Here is a 16775-nt window from a genome sequence, read left to right on the forward strand (position 1 = left end):
ATGCCCCATCCACGCTATAAATTGTGGCTTTCTCGGACCCAGACGACCTAGCACTGCGACCTGCAACGCAGAGGGGCTACCAGAGCCGGGGAGAGGCTTGCTCCCGGAGCTCAAGTCCCCCGGAGGAGGATTACCTGCAGCAACCAGCGGGATCCGGCCTGGCGGTGAGTGGAGCGGACGGCCGCCGCTTCACTATCCTGCCCCACGGAGCCCGTCATGCACAAGGCACAACGGCGGTCCCCGTCCTGTTCCCCCCCCTCCGGACCGGGGGTGTTATCCCGGTCCTAGTTCCAAGCGTACACTCTGAGGCATTACTGGACCACCATGCAAACTCAGAGCCAAGATGGCGGAGGCCATGTGTGCGGGGTCCGACCTGCAGAGTCTAAGGCTGTTTACAGATTCCACCTGGCATGGAACACAAGGCGGCAAACATATGATGGCCCACACTGTAAAGAAGGACCCAAGCCCGGAGACACTCCAGGCACTACTCACGAGGACGACGCTGCCCACGAGACCGCTCACCCTTCTTCTGGGCTGGGCGCTCACAAAGAGGAACCCCTCTGCAGCCTGCCATACACCCTGGGGGAAGAATGGGATCAGAAACCCAGGGCCCTCGATCCTGCTGAAGGGATCAATGGCTCAAGGGCACGAGCGCCTACGAAGGCCTCAGGCTGAAGGCTGGTGGCCCACGGACGCAGCGCCACCACAACACCGTGGAAACCTGAAGACTAGCAATATCCACCTCAAGAAATACTGGAGCAATTGTAACTTAAATTAATGAGTAGGTGTTTCAGCAGGCTGCCTGCTTAATATTATTTATTTCTAGTAGAGTCCAATTTCATTACAGCCACATACGATGAAAAGTTAGCTGATATTCATCTGGCAAGTTCTTTTTTTTTTTATATAATTTTTATTATTATTATAGTTGGTTTCTTTTTTTCCATTACAAAACAAGGACATTAATTGTGCTTGATTACATAAAACATAGTCTTTAAGATTTAGTCGAAAAAAGTACAATAAATACATATACATACATTACATCAACTTGCATGCCGAATGGAGGGCAGAGGGAGATCTGCTAATTCATCACAGAGTCTCAAAGTCACACCAGGATCCTATACCAGTTGTCCACCCTTTATTCAGCAAGTGTGACCTGAGTATTCTGTCACTCAGGGACAAACCTAATTACCGCTATCATTTTATAGCTTTTCTCTCCAAAAGGTGCTATAGTCTTTGGCTTTCGAGTCTTTGCCATGAAACTTATCTAGTTGGGATTCCATCCCCAGTTGGTACTTAACTTGAGATAGGAGTTTATCTACAGAAAAGGGTAGTGAGTTTTTCCAATTCCTAGTATTTTACAGCTATCATAAAATGGATATAGACAGTAGAATCTTTCTGAGATAAAGAATCAATATTTAAATGGAGAAGAGCATTTTCTGGACATTTGGGTATAGGCTTAAAGATCAATTTTTCAATAATAACAAAAGTTTCCTGCCAAAAGTTTCTTACATTCTCACAGTCCCACCAAATATGTATGTAAGAGCCCACTTGTCGCTTACATCTCCAACATAAGGGTGAAGTCGAGCTGTACATATTAGCTAATCTGGTGGGGACAAAATACCATCTGTTTATTACTTTATATAATGTTTCCAGTAAATTCAAGCAATGAATATTTTTGGCTGTTTTGGATATAATCGTACACCAATCTTCCCTATTAATTCTTTCTCCCATTTTTGCACGGAGGTAATAACAGGAGGTGCGTCAAGTTTTAGAATAGCTTTCATTGCTAAAGCAGATACTCTATTTACTCTTTTGTTGTTTAATAATAGACATATCATCTTAGCCCCAGCTTGTAAATTATGGTCAATCTTTTGATTTAAGAAGTTTTTTAATCTCAAGTATGTAAATAGTTCTTTATTAGGCAGCTTAAATTCCTGCTTCAATTGTGGAAAAGGTTTAATTTTATCATTTACAAACAACTGATCTGTCTGGACAATACCATTCGTAACCCAGCACTTTAAATTCAGGTCTGTTACATAATATGGACCTAATTCAATTTTAAGAGTTATGGGAATTTTGATTTCCAAATTGCACTTCCTTTTTATAATATGCCAAATTTCTAATACTGAGTCTATACATGTATTTAATGGTCTTATAGATCATACTTTGGGATCAACAGAGCTATACCATAGCAAAGAACTTGGATCACGGACCTGGCAGATCTCTCTTTCTAGAATATACCACCCCTCGTTCTTAACACTTTCCAACTGGGTTCGATAAACATGGAAAAACCCGTTTGCCAGATATATATCATTCATGGTCGGGAAGCCCAGGCCTCCTTCTTTAATTTTTTGTGCCAGGAGTAACTTGTTTAGTCTGGGTCTCTTATTTTTCCATATGAAATTGGTGACCGAATTTTGAACCAGTTCAAGCCATGATCTAGGTATCTTTATGGGAAGCATTCGGAACATATATGCCCATTTAGGGAAAAGATATGCCTTTATTAAGTTCATTCTACCCCACCAAGAGATTTCTATTTTTTTTTCCATCTATTTAGGGCTTTAGTCATGTCTCTAAAATTACTCAAGAAATTAGTCTGCATTAAATCTGTAAGATCTCTTGTCAACATTATCCCTAAGTATGGGATATTATTTTTAGCCCATTTGAAGTTGTAAGAGTCTTGTAGATGGGTCCTGGTGGCTATATTTAAATTAATATCTAGTATAATAGTTTTGTCTTCGTTTAGTTTATGATTTGAAATTTTGCTATATTCCTTCACTATCTCCATAAAGGTCCTGATAGAATTAATAGGATCGGTCAAGGTCAAAATTAGGTCATCTGCATAGAGTTTCAGTTTCCATTCTCTTTGTTTAATAGTTATCCCACTTATATGTTTATTAGATCTTATTTTATTGGCCAAAATTTCCATGGTAATTATATAAAGAATAGGGGATAGTGGGCAGCCTTGTCTCATTCCATTATACAAGTTGAACCAGTCAGCGCAGATATTAGAGCCCACTGTCCTCGCAGAAGGACCACTGTACAGGGAGTGCAGAATTATTAGGCAAGTTGTATTTTTGAGGATTAATTTTATTATTGAACAACAACCATGTTCTCAATGAACCCAAAAAACTCATTAATATCAAAGCTGAATATTTTTGGAAGTAGTTTTTAGTTTGTTTTTAGTTATAGCTATTTTAGGGGAATATCTGTGTGTGCAGGTGACTATTACTGTGCATAATTATTAGGCAACTTAACAAAAAACAAATATATACCCATTTCAATTATTTATTTTTACCAGTGAAACCAATATAACATCTCAACATTCACAAATATACATTTCTGACATTCGAAAACATAACAAAAACAAATCAGTGACCAATATAGCCACCTTTCTTTGCAAGGACACTCAAAAGCCTGCCATCCATGGATTCTGTCAGTGTTTTGATCTGTTCACCATCAACATTGCGTGCAGCAGCAACCACAGCCTCCCAGACACTGTTCAGAGAGGTGTACTGTTTTCCCTCCTTGTAAATCTCACATTTGATGATGGACCACAGGTTCTCAATGGGGTTCAGATCAGGTGAACAAGGAGGCCATGTCATTAGATTTTCTTCTTTTATACCCTTTCTTGCCAGCCACGCTGTGGAGTACTTGGACGCGTGTGATGGAGCATTGTCCTGCATGAAAATCATGTTTTTCTTGAAGGATGCAGACTTCTTCCTGTACCACTGCTTGATGAAGGTGTCTTCCAGAAACTGGGAGTTGAGCTTGACTCCATCCTCAACCCGAAAAGGCCCCACAAGCTCATCTTTGATGATACCAGCCCAAACCAGTACTCCACCTCCACCTTGCTGGCGTCTGAGTCAGACTGGAGCTCTCTGCCCTTTACCACTCCATCCATCTGGCCCATCAAGACTCACTCTCATTTCATCAGTCCATAAAACCTTAGAAAAATCAGTCTTGAGATATTTCTTGGCCCAGTCTTGACGTTTCAGCTTGTGTGTCTTGTTCAGTGGTGGTCGTCTTTCAGCCTTTCTTACCTTGACCATGTCTCTGAGTATTGCACACCTTGTGCTTTCGGGCACTCTAGTGATGTTGCAGCTCTGAAATATGGCCAGACTGGTGGCAAGTGACATCTTGGCAGCTGCACGCTTGACTTTTCTCAGTTCATGGGCAGTTATTTTGCGCCTTGGTTTCTCCACACGCTTCTTGCGACCCTGTTGACTATTTTGAATGAAACGCTTGATTGTTCGATGATCACGCTTCAGAAGCTTTGCAATTTTAAGAGTGCTGCATCCCTCTGCAAGATATCTCACTATTTTTAACTTTTCTGAGCCTGTCAAGTCCTTCTTTTGACCCATTTTGCCAAAGGAAAGGAGGTTGCCTAATAATTATGCACACCTGATATAGGGTGTTGATGTCATTAGACCACACCCCTTCTCATTACAGAGATGCACATCACCTAATATGCTTAATTGGTAGTAGGCTTTCGAGCCTATACAGCTTGGAGTAAGACAACATGCATAAAGAGGATGATGTGGTCAAAATACTCATTTGCCTAATAATTCTGCACGCAGTGTATAGAGACATTATAGCTCGGTGTATCCAACCTTGGATTCCAAATTTTTTCAAGGCTTTGCTCATAAAAACCCAATCCACTCTATCAAACGCTTTCTCAGCGTCCACCGTTATTATAGCAAGATTTTTTTCTGTTCTATTAGCCAGGTCTATAATATCAATAATACATCTAGTGTTATCAGAAGAGACTCTATCTGGTACAAAGGTCTTATAGAATATATTTGAGAATCCGTCAGGACCTGGGGTTTTATTATTCATCAATTTTCTAATGGCCTCCTCAACCTCTTGGGTCGTAATCTGAGTGTTAAGGGATGTTCTTTGAGGATCTGATGTTATTGGAAGATCCATGTCCTCTAGGTATTTGTCTATGTCTTTTTCTTTTGTTAAGAGGGAGTATAAGTTACTATAATATGCATTGAAGCATTGCCCTATGGACGTAGGGGTAATATGAATCTTATCTTTCATATTTATCTTTGTTATTTTACTTGATACCCTTTTGTCTCTAAGTTTCTTGGTTAATAGTTTATCAGCTCTGTTCCCTGTACTGTATTCTTTAAGCTTTAGCTTTGCCAGGATTCTTGCATTCTTTTCTATATTAATGTGATTGATTTGGTCTTTAATCACCTTGATCCCCTCTGAATTAGCTCTAGAGGGATACGTCTTGTTTTTTTTCACTTGTTCAGCCAAATTATTGTAGAGAGGGATTAAGTCCATACTTTTGTTTCTATTTAAGTGTGCTTCTAAACTTATTAAATTACCTCTCATTGTAGCTTTAAAAGAGCACCAGTTGTTAGCATGTGAGGTTTCATTAGGCCTATTGGTTTCAAAGTAGCATTCCATCTGTGATCTAAGCAAGTCTAGATTTAATTGCCAAGTTATTAATCTGGCAAGTTCTTAATATTATTCAGTGACTATAGATATCCTAAAAGAGATACTGGCTTATTATTACTCACCTTGTTATACGATGGGGCCATGACTTTTATCTACTTATATATCTACACATCTAATTGGGATTATTAATCTAATTGGAACTTTTTTTACATCACCTTTGTGCTTATCCTTAGGATCCATATTAGTTTAAAGGACCACTATAGGCACCCATGCCACTTCAGCTCCATGAAGTGGTCTGGGTGTCAGGTCCATCTAGGATTAACCCTGCCTGCTGTAAACATAGCAGTTTCAGAGAAACTGCTATGTTTACAAATGGGTTAATCCAGCCTCTAGTGGCTGTCTTATTGACAGCCGCTAGAGGCGCTTCCGCGCTTCTCACTGTGATTTTCACAGTGAGAAGACACCAGCGTCCCTAGGAAAGCATTGAGAAATGCTCTCCTATGGACTCACTGAATGCACGCGCGGCTCTTGCAGCGCATGCGCATTCAGCCGATGACGGCAGAAGAAGGAGGAGATTCCCCCGCGCCGAGGGAGCGTGGCGCTGGAAAAAGGTAGGAATTTAACCCCTTCCTTACCCTAGAGTCCGACGGGAGGGGGACCCAAGGACCCTATAGAGCCAGAAAAACTAGTATTTCTTCCTGGCACTATAGTGGTCCTTTAATTGCTTGATCATTTTAAACTGTTGATTTTTATTTGTGAGTGTTTCAGTTTTTATGTTTTCATGTATCTATAATAAATGTATCTATTTGGATTCATGGCACTTGACACTTTTTTGTGCTACTCCACTTATTTTGTCTTTTTTTTTAATTATACTTAGTAAAAAAAAAAAAAAAGAAGTGTTGTAGTTTTAAATGGCAGTATCTCATTAATATTTCATTGTCAATTTTTATGTGATTTTTGTGTCCTGTTGGTATAGTTTTTGTTTTATGCAAAAGCACAATATGGAACCAAAGATATGGTATGAACATCAATCTGTGAACATCAACACTGGGGAAATATAGTCAACCTGTAATAAGTAAATTCCCTTCTGATAGCCACTGTTCATATCATATAACATCACTGTTTTTACGGTCGCATCACATATATTTACTATATACACATATGACATATACAATGTTATAGAGTAGGAGCCATAAGGCAAAAAAAAGGCTGGAATAGCATTGCTTACATATTGTAATGGTGCAATGTGGAGCTTAGGGAGACCAAACATAATGTATGCAAATAATTTTAGGGTATAACGGTTGGGCCTGTGTTGAATTTGTGCCGACCTCATAGAATAGGTTTGGTTGGCGATGTCTTATGGAGGTTGGTAGAAAGGAAATGATGCAATGATTGAAAAAAACAAAAAAAATGAAAATTGGAGATCAGGGAAGAATGGCTGAAGGTCCACTGATTTAGGATATCTGCAAGGCTGGGGAGGGCCAGATTCAAGATGCTGAGTAAAGGGCATATTACGACCACAAATTAGGGGATCAGAAAGAGTACAAATTGGACCAAAGACAATAACAAATTCTTAACTTTTGTAACCACAAATATATCATGTATCAGCCTTTTTTTCTAATTTAGTATACATCACGTAAAGGCTAAGTCTAAAATTCTTACCATTAAGCTTTATTGTGAAAGATATTAATTCATTTTTGCTCCCTTCATTTAGCTTGAGTTTTTCTGTCAGAATAGGTTTCATAGAGCTGGTCTTGGAAATTAACAAGACATCACCATAGAACAAAGAAACGGTCACCTCCACGGTATTGTGGTCAAAAGACTTCAACCATACCTTCAAAAACAAAAACATTATTAAATCAAATATTCATGAATACATAAGACAAAATAAGCAAGTTTTTAAAATTCCAAAAAAGCTATTTTTTTTTTTTTTTTTTAAATAGTTCACAGTACAAAGAACTATAATATACACTTACATTTGAAGATGTATCAGCCTTCTGCAGTGGTAAAACTAACTTCATTAAAATGTCCTTCACTCCCAGTGAGCAGATCTTTTCTATATATTCAAAAAGAGACATGATATATGTTGGTGCAATTTGTGTATGTATATAGGGATACTTGCTAACGCCAAAGTTGACCTAATCAACCTAAAGTTACATTTAGAAAAGCTTTTAATTTGAAAGAAATAAAAAAAAAAAAAAAAAAAAAAAAAAATATATATATATATATATATATATATATATCTTCTGTATATTAAATTGACATCAATAAGTGCTAAAAACATCACACTAATGTACTAATGTAACATACCAAGCACCATAACCACTACAGCCCACTGTCAGGAGTGCCACAATTAAATTTGTCAAACCATTTTAGAACAGTTTGACAACTTACATGGATTCCCTGGGCTCCCACGTCCCTTACTTATGGGATTCTCCAGCAGAAGAATCTAGTAAGGTCTGTTGAGCTTAGCGCTGAGTGCCACGTCATTGACTATGGGTATGAGATGAGTGTTCTCAGCCAATGAACGCAGTTATGTAGTAATTGAGCTTAGCACGTACAATGTATGCAGAGAGGGCACAAGGGGGACTCACATCATTCTAAAGCGGTTTGACAAATTAACCTGGATCATCACCGAGGCAATACAGTGGGCTATAGTGGTTATGGTGCTTTATTTAAGTCAATTCTGAAAGTTACTGCTTTACATTTTTTTTTTGTCATTGTTTTACATCATTTTTCAGGGTTGTGGTTAGTGTTAGGATTAGGACTAGGGTTAGTGTTTGGGTTCTTTTAATTTTAAGACAGCTAAAGATCAGTGGGAGTTAAACTTCCAGACAGCAGGTTCTATTTGCAACTGACAGCATTATTTCAGCTTGGGAGAGGACTGCTACATACATATGCCATCCAAAAGCATAACGACCAGTAATCTTAGGCAGACCTGTACATGTATGTTGTAATTTGCTATGAGTATAATGACTCTACACTACATAGTGGCATTTAATCCATGCATTACAGGCATGGGCGTAGGAACCAGGGGGGATGGGGGGAACGCATCCCCCCCAGCAAATCATGCTGGGGGTACAGGTTATAGGGAAATCCCCCCCAGCTCCGCAGGCCCCCCTCATGCTGCAGCCGCTCTGCAGAGAGCCTCAGGCGGCTGCAGCTTTGCCGGGCTGGTGCGTCCATGAGGGCGCACCGCCCGGGCGCAGCATGAGGAGAGGGGCTGACAGCTCAGCGCTCCCTCCTGTCACTCCCTCACTGTAGCGTGGCCGAGCCCTTTATGGTCCGCGGGTACAGGGAGCATCTGTCTCCTGTACCCGGCCGGACTAACAGGAAGTGCACACTGAGTGTGCACTTTCTTTTAGTCCGGCCGGGTACAGGAAATAAAATCTCCCTGTACCCACGGACCATACAGAGCTCGGCCACGCTACAACAGAGGTAGGGGAGGGGGGAGGAAGAGAATGAAAAGGGAGGGAGGGGGAGAAAAAAGAGAGTGACAAGGGAGGGAGGGAGGGGGAGAAAGAGAGTGACAAGGGAGGGAGAAAGAGAGTGACAAGGGAGGGAGGGGGAGAAAGAGAGTGACAAGGGGGGGCGGAGGGGGAGAAAGAGAGTGACAAGGGAGGGAGGGGGAGTAAGAAAGTGACAAGGGAGGGAGGGGGAGTAAGAAAGTGACAAGGAAGGGGGAGAAAGAGTGACAAGGGAGAGAGGGATGGGGAGAAAGAGTGACAAGGGAGAGAGGGAGGGGGAGAAAGAGTGACAAGGGAGAGAGGGAGGGGGAGAAAGAGTGACAAGGGAGGGAGGGAGGGGGAGAAAGAGTGACAAGGGAGGGAGGGAGAGGAAGAAAGAGTGACAAGGGAGGGAGGGAGGGGGAGAAAGAGTGACAAGGGAGGGAGGGAGGGGGAGAAAGAAAGTGACAAGGGAGGGAGGTGGAGAAAGAAAGTGACAAGGGAGGGAGGGGGAGAAAGAAAGTGACAAGGGAGGGAGGGGAAGAAAGAAAGTGACAAGGGAGGGAGGGAGGGGGAGAAAGAGAGTGACAAGGGAAGGAGAGAGATTGACATCCATCACACACACACACACAATCATGCAACCCTTACACACACAGAAACACACAATGCATTCCTTACACACACACTCAATGCACCCCTTACAGACGCACACACTGCATCCCGTACATAGACAGAAACACACCTTGCAGCCCTTACACATACAAACACAGATTCACACAATGCATTCCTTACACACATATCAGGACATCCCCTACACACTCCACCCCCTGTGAACAAACTCATTGGTGGAACATGAAGGTGGGACCCAGACCTTGAGCTGTGTAAAGGGCCCCCCAAAAAATGGAGCTGCTTCCCGTTCTCCCAGAACATTGATTTTTGTGACCATAGTTACAAACAGCCTACAGAGAGCCTGTTCTACACCAGACCAGTGGAGCCAGACTGCAGCTAGAGCCCATCATCATCCTCATCTGGTTGTAAGTAGGCAATCTAGCATATTATTCGTGGCACTAATCTCTAATTTACCTCACATTAAAGAAACACTATAGTCCCCAGAACCACTGCAGCTTAATGTAGTGGTTCTGGTGTCAATAGCCTGTCCCTGCAGGCCTTTTAATGTAAACACGGCGGCACTCCAGCACTGGCGTTAGTTAACATGGCAGAAAAATTATTGGAAAGGGTTAGGGGGGCTACTAATAAGGATAGGGGGAGAGGGCCAGGTCGAATAATAATTGGAAGGGTTTAGGGGGCTACTAATATGGATGGGAGGAGGGGGGAGGTAGAAAAATTATTTGAAGGGGTTAGGGGAGTGCTAATATGAATGGAAGAGGTAGGGTGGGTTCTAATATGCATGGAAGGGGTTAGGGGGTACTAATATGCATGGAAGGGGTTAGAGGGGTACTAATATGCATGGAAGGGGTAGGGGGTTAATATGCGTGGAAGGGGTAGGTGGGGTTCTTTTGTGCATGGAAGGGGTAGGGGTGGTTCTAATATTCATGGGAAGGGTAGGGGTGGTTCTAATATTCATGGGAGGGGTAGGGGTGGTTCTAATCAGGAGCATCCCGGCGCTGTATCCGGGTAAGTAAAACCCCTTCCCTGTAGTGACCCTTTAATGTTATTATTTAATCATTTATATAGCGTCTGCAAATTCAGTAGCGCTGTACAATGGGATAAACAACTCCTAGTTTACGGAATAAGAATATACCCGGCAAGTAAAAATGCTATCCTTCCCAGATTTTTGTTGGGTTCCTACGCCCATGATTACAGGGCATGATCATGATGTACAGATGTTGTCATTCTCCATGCAGTACAAGATATGAAAACAGGTCCTACCAATTGAGGTAAAGAGAGCAAAACATGTAAAGTGCAAATTGCATATAGGTAAATATAATGTTCTAGAATTGAAAATAAAAAGGGACAATATGTTTCAGAACTTGCATCAGACAGTAAATACCTTGGAGCCATGGAGACTGATCGGGAAGTTGCCTGCACATAAAAAAATACTAATTAGTTTGTTTTAATAATTTATTTTTGTCTGTTGCAATGCGCACTGCAATAAGCAATAATCCTAGTGGAATTTCAAATGTAATTACCTCTACTAATAACTCCAATTTTTATACAACAAAACATTAGTGCCGTCAACACAGCACAGTTGGATGTATATGTTAGTACATATATTGTCATTTACCATTTTTTTTACAACAAAGAAAGTGACATCTAATTTTAACATTGACACATATGCACGCACCGTTTTTTTCTTCTTTTGTTCTTCTAGTATTAAAAAAAAAAATTAGATAGACAACATTTTACCCTATTTAAATAACTGGAGGTTTTTAGTATCACTCCAATGGCCCATTAGATGGATGCCCACCTGCCATGTCAAGGCAAACCTGTTAGGTGGGCCCTACACTAGCAATTCAGCTTGCTTCCTTCAGCTTCAGGTAACAAAATATTTAATGAGACAGAGCGGAATCCATGTGGTGTGCACTTGGGACTCACCTAAGAGGTTTGACTTGACATGGTAATCTTGCATCTAATGAAAGATGACAGAAACCAAAAATGGAATAGCGCTAAGTAAGAGTACAGGGAGGCAGCACACCTAAAAGGGTGCGCCAAAGGGTAAGGGGTGCGTACTATTAGATGAAACAACTTTGAGTAATAACAAATAATGTGTAAAATCAGTAATACATAAAAGCAAACAAGTCCACAAAGTCCAAAATGAGGTATGGAAGTAAGAGTGAGTTTATAAAGGTTTGCCTTTATCTCCAGGTTGGTGTGTATTCCAAATAGTTGGGGTCCAGGGACATAAAAGAGAAGAAAAGAGTTCCAATAGTGCAATATGTTTCAAAAGTATAATAGCTGAAATAAAATCCAAATGGCCTACTGTAGCGGAGTGTAATGTTAAAATCCCCGATCTCCGCTGGTTCCACAGGTAAATCCACAGTCAGCGCTGAAAAGTAAGGCAAGTTCCCAAATCCTCCCAATAACCGGACGAAACACAGTTTGGGAGTCAACTAACTGGCTTTATTCACAGCTGGCATATTTATACAGTTCCCCATGCAAGGGGTTTCCATACAGTAAATCCAGGGGATTTCTCCCATCATGCAATGTAACTTTCCCAACAGGCTGTGCTGCACGAGAAGGATACTCCCACTAAAATGGACGATTAAGTGGATTATCCCCTGGTGCAGCAGAACTGACAATCTGTATTAAAATAAGTTTTTTTACATTCTATTCGGCAGATTTAAATGACCGAACGTTCGGCAGGTAGCTGGGACCTGAGCGCATCTTTTGGGAGAATACCGCTCAGCTCCCAGCTGAACTGACCGAATGCCGCATAAAATACACTTAGCCATCGAGTTCGGTTTAAAACTACCGAACACCAATGGGGAACACAATGTGATGAGAGCGGAACTCCCGAACGCTCTGGAAGTCCAGCGGTGTTCGTATCATTGAGTAGCCGTTTTTAGTACCAGGCACTCGACGACCGAACACCGCTGGAGAGACAAAGGATCCAAGATGGCCGACCGCCGCATGGTCGGTAGTCGAACGACGGCCACCTAGGAGAGCCTTTAATTACCGATTGCAACATTGTTTAACGAGCGCCACACGACTTCTAAGTGTGTGGTCTACCTGGGGAGCCCGTGTTCGGTTGGCGAACGGCCCGGATGGCCGCAATTCGTCAAACGAAGGGTTTGTATGCTGGTAGCTTAGGGCTGCCAGCATGCGAACGGTCCTATAAAATACACACACAATATAGAAGATACAGTCCCCCCTTACAGCTTATGGACAACCTCTACATATCATAGTCCAGAAGTGGCTAGGTTTGCCACACCTACTCACATGGAATAGAGCTTAAAACAAGCTCTGGTGTGAAGCACCTGGAGTGTATTAAAGCTTGCATCTAATGGCCATTGGAGTGGTACGAAAAACCTCCAGTTATTTAAATATGCAAAGGGATTGGAATAGTGCACAAGTAACTCTTTTCTTAGTTTTTTACTGTATGTATTGGTGCAGAAGTAGTGGGAGTTTGAGCGCAAGACTTAAAGGGACACTCTAGGCACCCAGACCACTTCTGCTCATTGGAGTGCTCTGGGTGCCAACTCCCACTACTCTTAACCCTGCAAGTGTAATTATTGCAGTTTTTTATAAACTGCAATAATTACATTGCAGGGTTAATTCCACCTCTAGTGGCTGTCTATTAGACTAGAGGTCACTTCCTGGGTTCTAGCACAGGAAACCTGTGCTAGAGCGTCGCTGGAAGTCCTCACGCTGTGTGAGGACCTCCAGCGTCGCTCAAAACCCCATAGGAAAGCATTGAAATGATTTTTCAATGCTTTCCTATGGGGAGACGTAATGCGCATGCGCGGCATTGCCGCGCATGCGCATTAGGTCCCCTCGGCCGGTGGGCGAGATCAGTCTCGCCCACCGGCCGAGGCAATGAAGAGGAGGAGCGTCGCGGAGGCGGAGATAGCGACGAGGGACATCGCCGCTGCCTCAGGTAAGTCACTGAAGGGGTTTTCACCCCTTCAGTAACCGGGGATTGGGGGGTGGGAGGGAGAGGGACCCTCCAGTGCCAGAAAAACAGATCGTTTTCCTGGCACTGGAGTTTCCCTTTAACTTGATATAATTAATATTTTACCCTAACCTATACTATCTGACTTGTGAAAGTAAATATAAAAGAAAATGCAAAATGCAAACAAAAGGTATGTATGCACAAAAGACAAATAATTTATACCACATATAATAATAGTTAATAAGCAGCAATGTAATAATATATCGGTATTTATGAAATAAAGAGAAAACATGGTATTTTCCTGTTTTCTGAAATATAATTCAATATGATAAACAAAGTAAAGAAATTACTTAGTTCAGAGTAGTAGAACTGCAAATTGGAAGAAGTATTGGTCCCTGTGGTTTCCATGGTGATTGCTCCACCTTTATTGGTGCTTGTGCCACCAATTTTTAGAAAATAATTTTTTGATAAATCTCCTACATATAGCCAAGATTTATCAAATGAGAGGAGATGCAGTAATTTCTTCTTTAGGTATATGGCATAGAACAGAGACTGCTTTAAGTTGATTCATTTTAGCAAGCTAGAGAGTGTTAAAGGTAGAACTAGCACATCTGAGTTTTGTTTTGCACAAACACTAAAAAAATTTAGCGATATCAAATTAAGTCACAAAAGAAGAAGTGCTCAAATGCCATTTATGCCCAAAGCACAATAGACAAAAATACTCCAGCACGTCCTTTTTCTTGTATCTGTGTCTCTTTATTCAAGTAACCAAAGTGTAAGGTAATCTTTTGCCAAAACAAAGCAATAATAATTCCTGGCTAATCCATGGCAGCATCACGATAGGGTTAGCTCTTCCCCCTTGGCTGTTCAGGACAGGAAACACTTTACAAATAGACCCTACTTACCTGGTATCATCAGCCTTTTTTCCTGAGCTCTTGGCTGTGAACATGGTTTCAGGTAAATTGCATTACTTTTACTAGTTTTTGTTTTAGTTTACCTCTGCTTAGCTTCTTACCCATGAGAGTTCACCCTCTCTCTCCTGGAAAGGACATGATGATACTCCTAACCTAACTCCTAATAGCTGTTATCTTTGATGTAGCTGTAAATGTATGCCATATATCCTTACTATTTGAATAATAACTGCAGTGATCTTTAAAGTAGCGGTGATATAATGGGGTATATTATGATGGCAAGCTATATCCGCTGTGATCCTAAGGGTAGCGGTTATTATGTGTGACTCGTGCATTAAAACATCGCCGCAGTGATCCTATGGGTAGCGGTGCGTGATGTATACACATTTTTCAGCAAAGATAATTCCGCTGTGATCCTCTGGGTAGCGGTTATTATGTGTGACACATCCATTATAACATTCAGCCTATTGCCGCAGTGTGATCCTATGGGTAGCGGTGCATGCTGTATACACATTCTTCATCTAAGATAAATCCGCTGTGATCCTCTGGGTAGCAGTAAAATTGCAGAGTACACATATATAGTATTGGATATCAGCCGATGTGATCCTTAGGGTAGGGGTATTATATTGGTACCTGCAAATATATGGAAACAGATAAGTCACTTGACAGCTGAGTATTACTTGTGTTTGGAATTTTCTTCTCCCTATGGGGGACCTCCTTAACCTCTTAAGGACCAAACTTCTGGAATAAAAGGGAATCGTGACATGTCACACATGTCATGTGTCCTTAACCCCTTAACCCCTTAAGGACCAAACTTCTGGAATAAAAGGGAATCATGACATGTCACACATGTCATGTGTCCTTAAGGGGTTAAGGACCCATGACATGTGTGACATGTCATGATTCCCTTTTATTCCAGAAGTTTGGTCCTTAAGGGGTTAAGGGGTTAAGGACACATGACATGTGTGACATGTCATGATTCCCTTTTATTCCAGAAGTTTGGTCCTTAAGGGGTTAAGGGGTTAAGGACACATGACATGTGTGACATGTCATGATTCCCTTTTATTCCAGAAGTTTGGTCCTTAAGGGGTTAAGGGGTTAAAGGACCACTATAGGCACCCAGACCACTTCAGCTCAATGAAGTGGTCCGGGTGCCAGGTCCATCTTGGGTTAACCCTGCAGCTGTAAACATAACAGTTTCAGAGAAACTGCTATGTTTACAATAGGGTTAATCTAGCCTCTAGTGGCTGTCTCATTGAAAACCACAGTGAGCAGACGCTGACGTCCATAGGAAAGCATTGAGAAATGCTTTCCTATGGACTGATTGAATGCACGCGCGGCTGTTGCCGCGCATGCGCATTTGGCGGATGACGTTGGAAGATTGAGGAGAGTCCCCAGCGCAGAGGGAGCCCGGCGCTGGAGAAAGGTAAGTGTTTAACCCATTCCTCCCCCTTCAGCTCAGCGGGTGGGGGGGACCTAAACACCCTATAGTTCCAGGAAAGCGAGTTTGTTTTCCTGGCACTATAGTGGTCCTTTAGGCATTGCCTTTGGTTTCTTGCACTCACCTTTCTCATAGGCTTTGGACGGTAGTTTCGCGCCATTTCGCCATCTTGGTCGGCGTTCTCTTTTATGTACTCTGGTCCTGTTCGTGAAGTTTAGATGATTTGTGTTCGCATGAATTTCCCATTTGTTTATTTCACTTTGACAGTAGGGTACTAACTCCTTTCATGGCACGAACGGTCCGTTCATTTTCTTTTCATGATTCAAGGATTTCGTTTCATTTTGGCGTATTTTGGCTAATTGGGCATGTGCATTTGCACGTATTCCTGTGTGTGGTCCTGTATTATCAAGATTCCTATTTAAAGGTACTGTTTTCTCTCTCCTTTGAGGTTTCTGATTTGGAGTGATTGTTGTTCTCCTGCTCTGGCAATTATCCCTGTTAGTACTGGTTAGTTATTTCATTTTTCCTTTCTTTAAGAGATATCAGCACTCTTTTGCAGTGCAGGAGAAGATCAACTTCTTATACGTATTATCGCATTTGGATAGTGTTTGCTGATTGGGCCAAAGATAATAATGTTTCCTGTCTTTCTTCCACAGTCTCCAACATCTTGGAATTTCTGCAGACTGGCCTGGATAGAGGGCTAAGCCTTAGTTTCCTACGTGTGCAAGTTTCATCATTGTCTGCTCTTACGGGTTTCAGTTGGGATCTGGGTGGCATGGTGGCCTGTTTTCTGACTGGGACCTTCCTTTAGTTCTAAAGGCTTTGTCTCTTCCTCCCTTTGAACCTCTTTCTGACTCCATGGACCGGCTGCTTACCTTCAAAGTTCTCCTTCTTGTTGCTATTACTTCAGGCAGGAGAGTGTCTGAAATTTAGGCCTTATCTGCTGAAGAGTCCTGGATGATGTTCTACCCTGATCGAGTTGTTCTACGGAC

General features: G+C 41.9%; 1 protein-coding gene across 1 annotated transcript in view; it reads right to left on the reverse strand.

Annotated features, from left to right (window-relative positions):
* Positions 1 to 16775, reverse strand: part of LOC134611973 (uncharacterized) — a 184616-nt gene that overhangs the window by 94200 nt on the left and 73641 nt on the right. The window contains exons 11-13 of the mRNA XM_063456379.1: positions 10870 to 10901; positions 7389 to 7468; positions 7075 to 7246 (exon numbers count right to left, since the gene is read on the reverse strand). Coding sequence (XP_063312449.1) covers positions 7075 to 7246; positions 7389 to 7468; positions 10870 to 10901 — 284 coding nt within the window. The remainder of the gene's footprint in view (positions 1 to 7074; positions 7247 to 7388; positions 7469 to 10869; positions 10902 to 16775) is intronic.

Source organism: Pelobates fuscus, chromosome 1 (assembly GCF_036172605.1).
Source record: "Pelobates fuscus isolate aPelFus1 chromosome 1, aPelFus1.pri, whole genome shotgun sequence".
Lineage (NCBI taxonomy): Eukaryota > Metazoa > Chordata > Amphibia > Anura > Pelobatidae > Pelobates > Pelobates fuscus.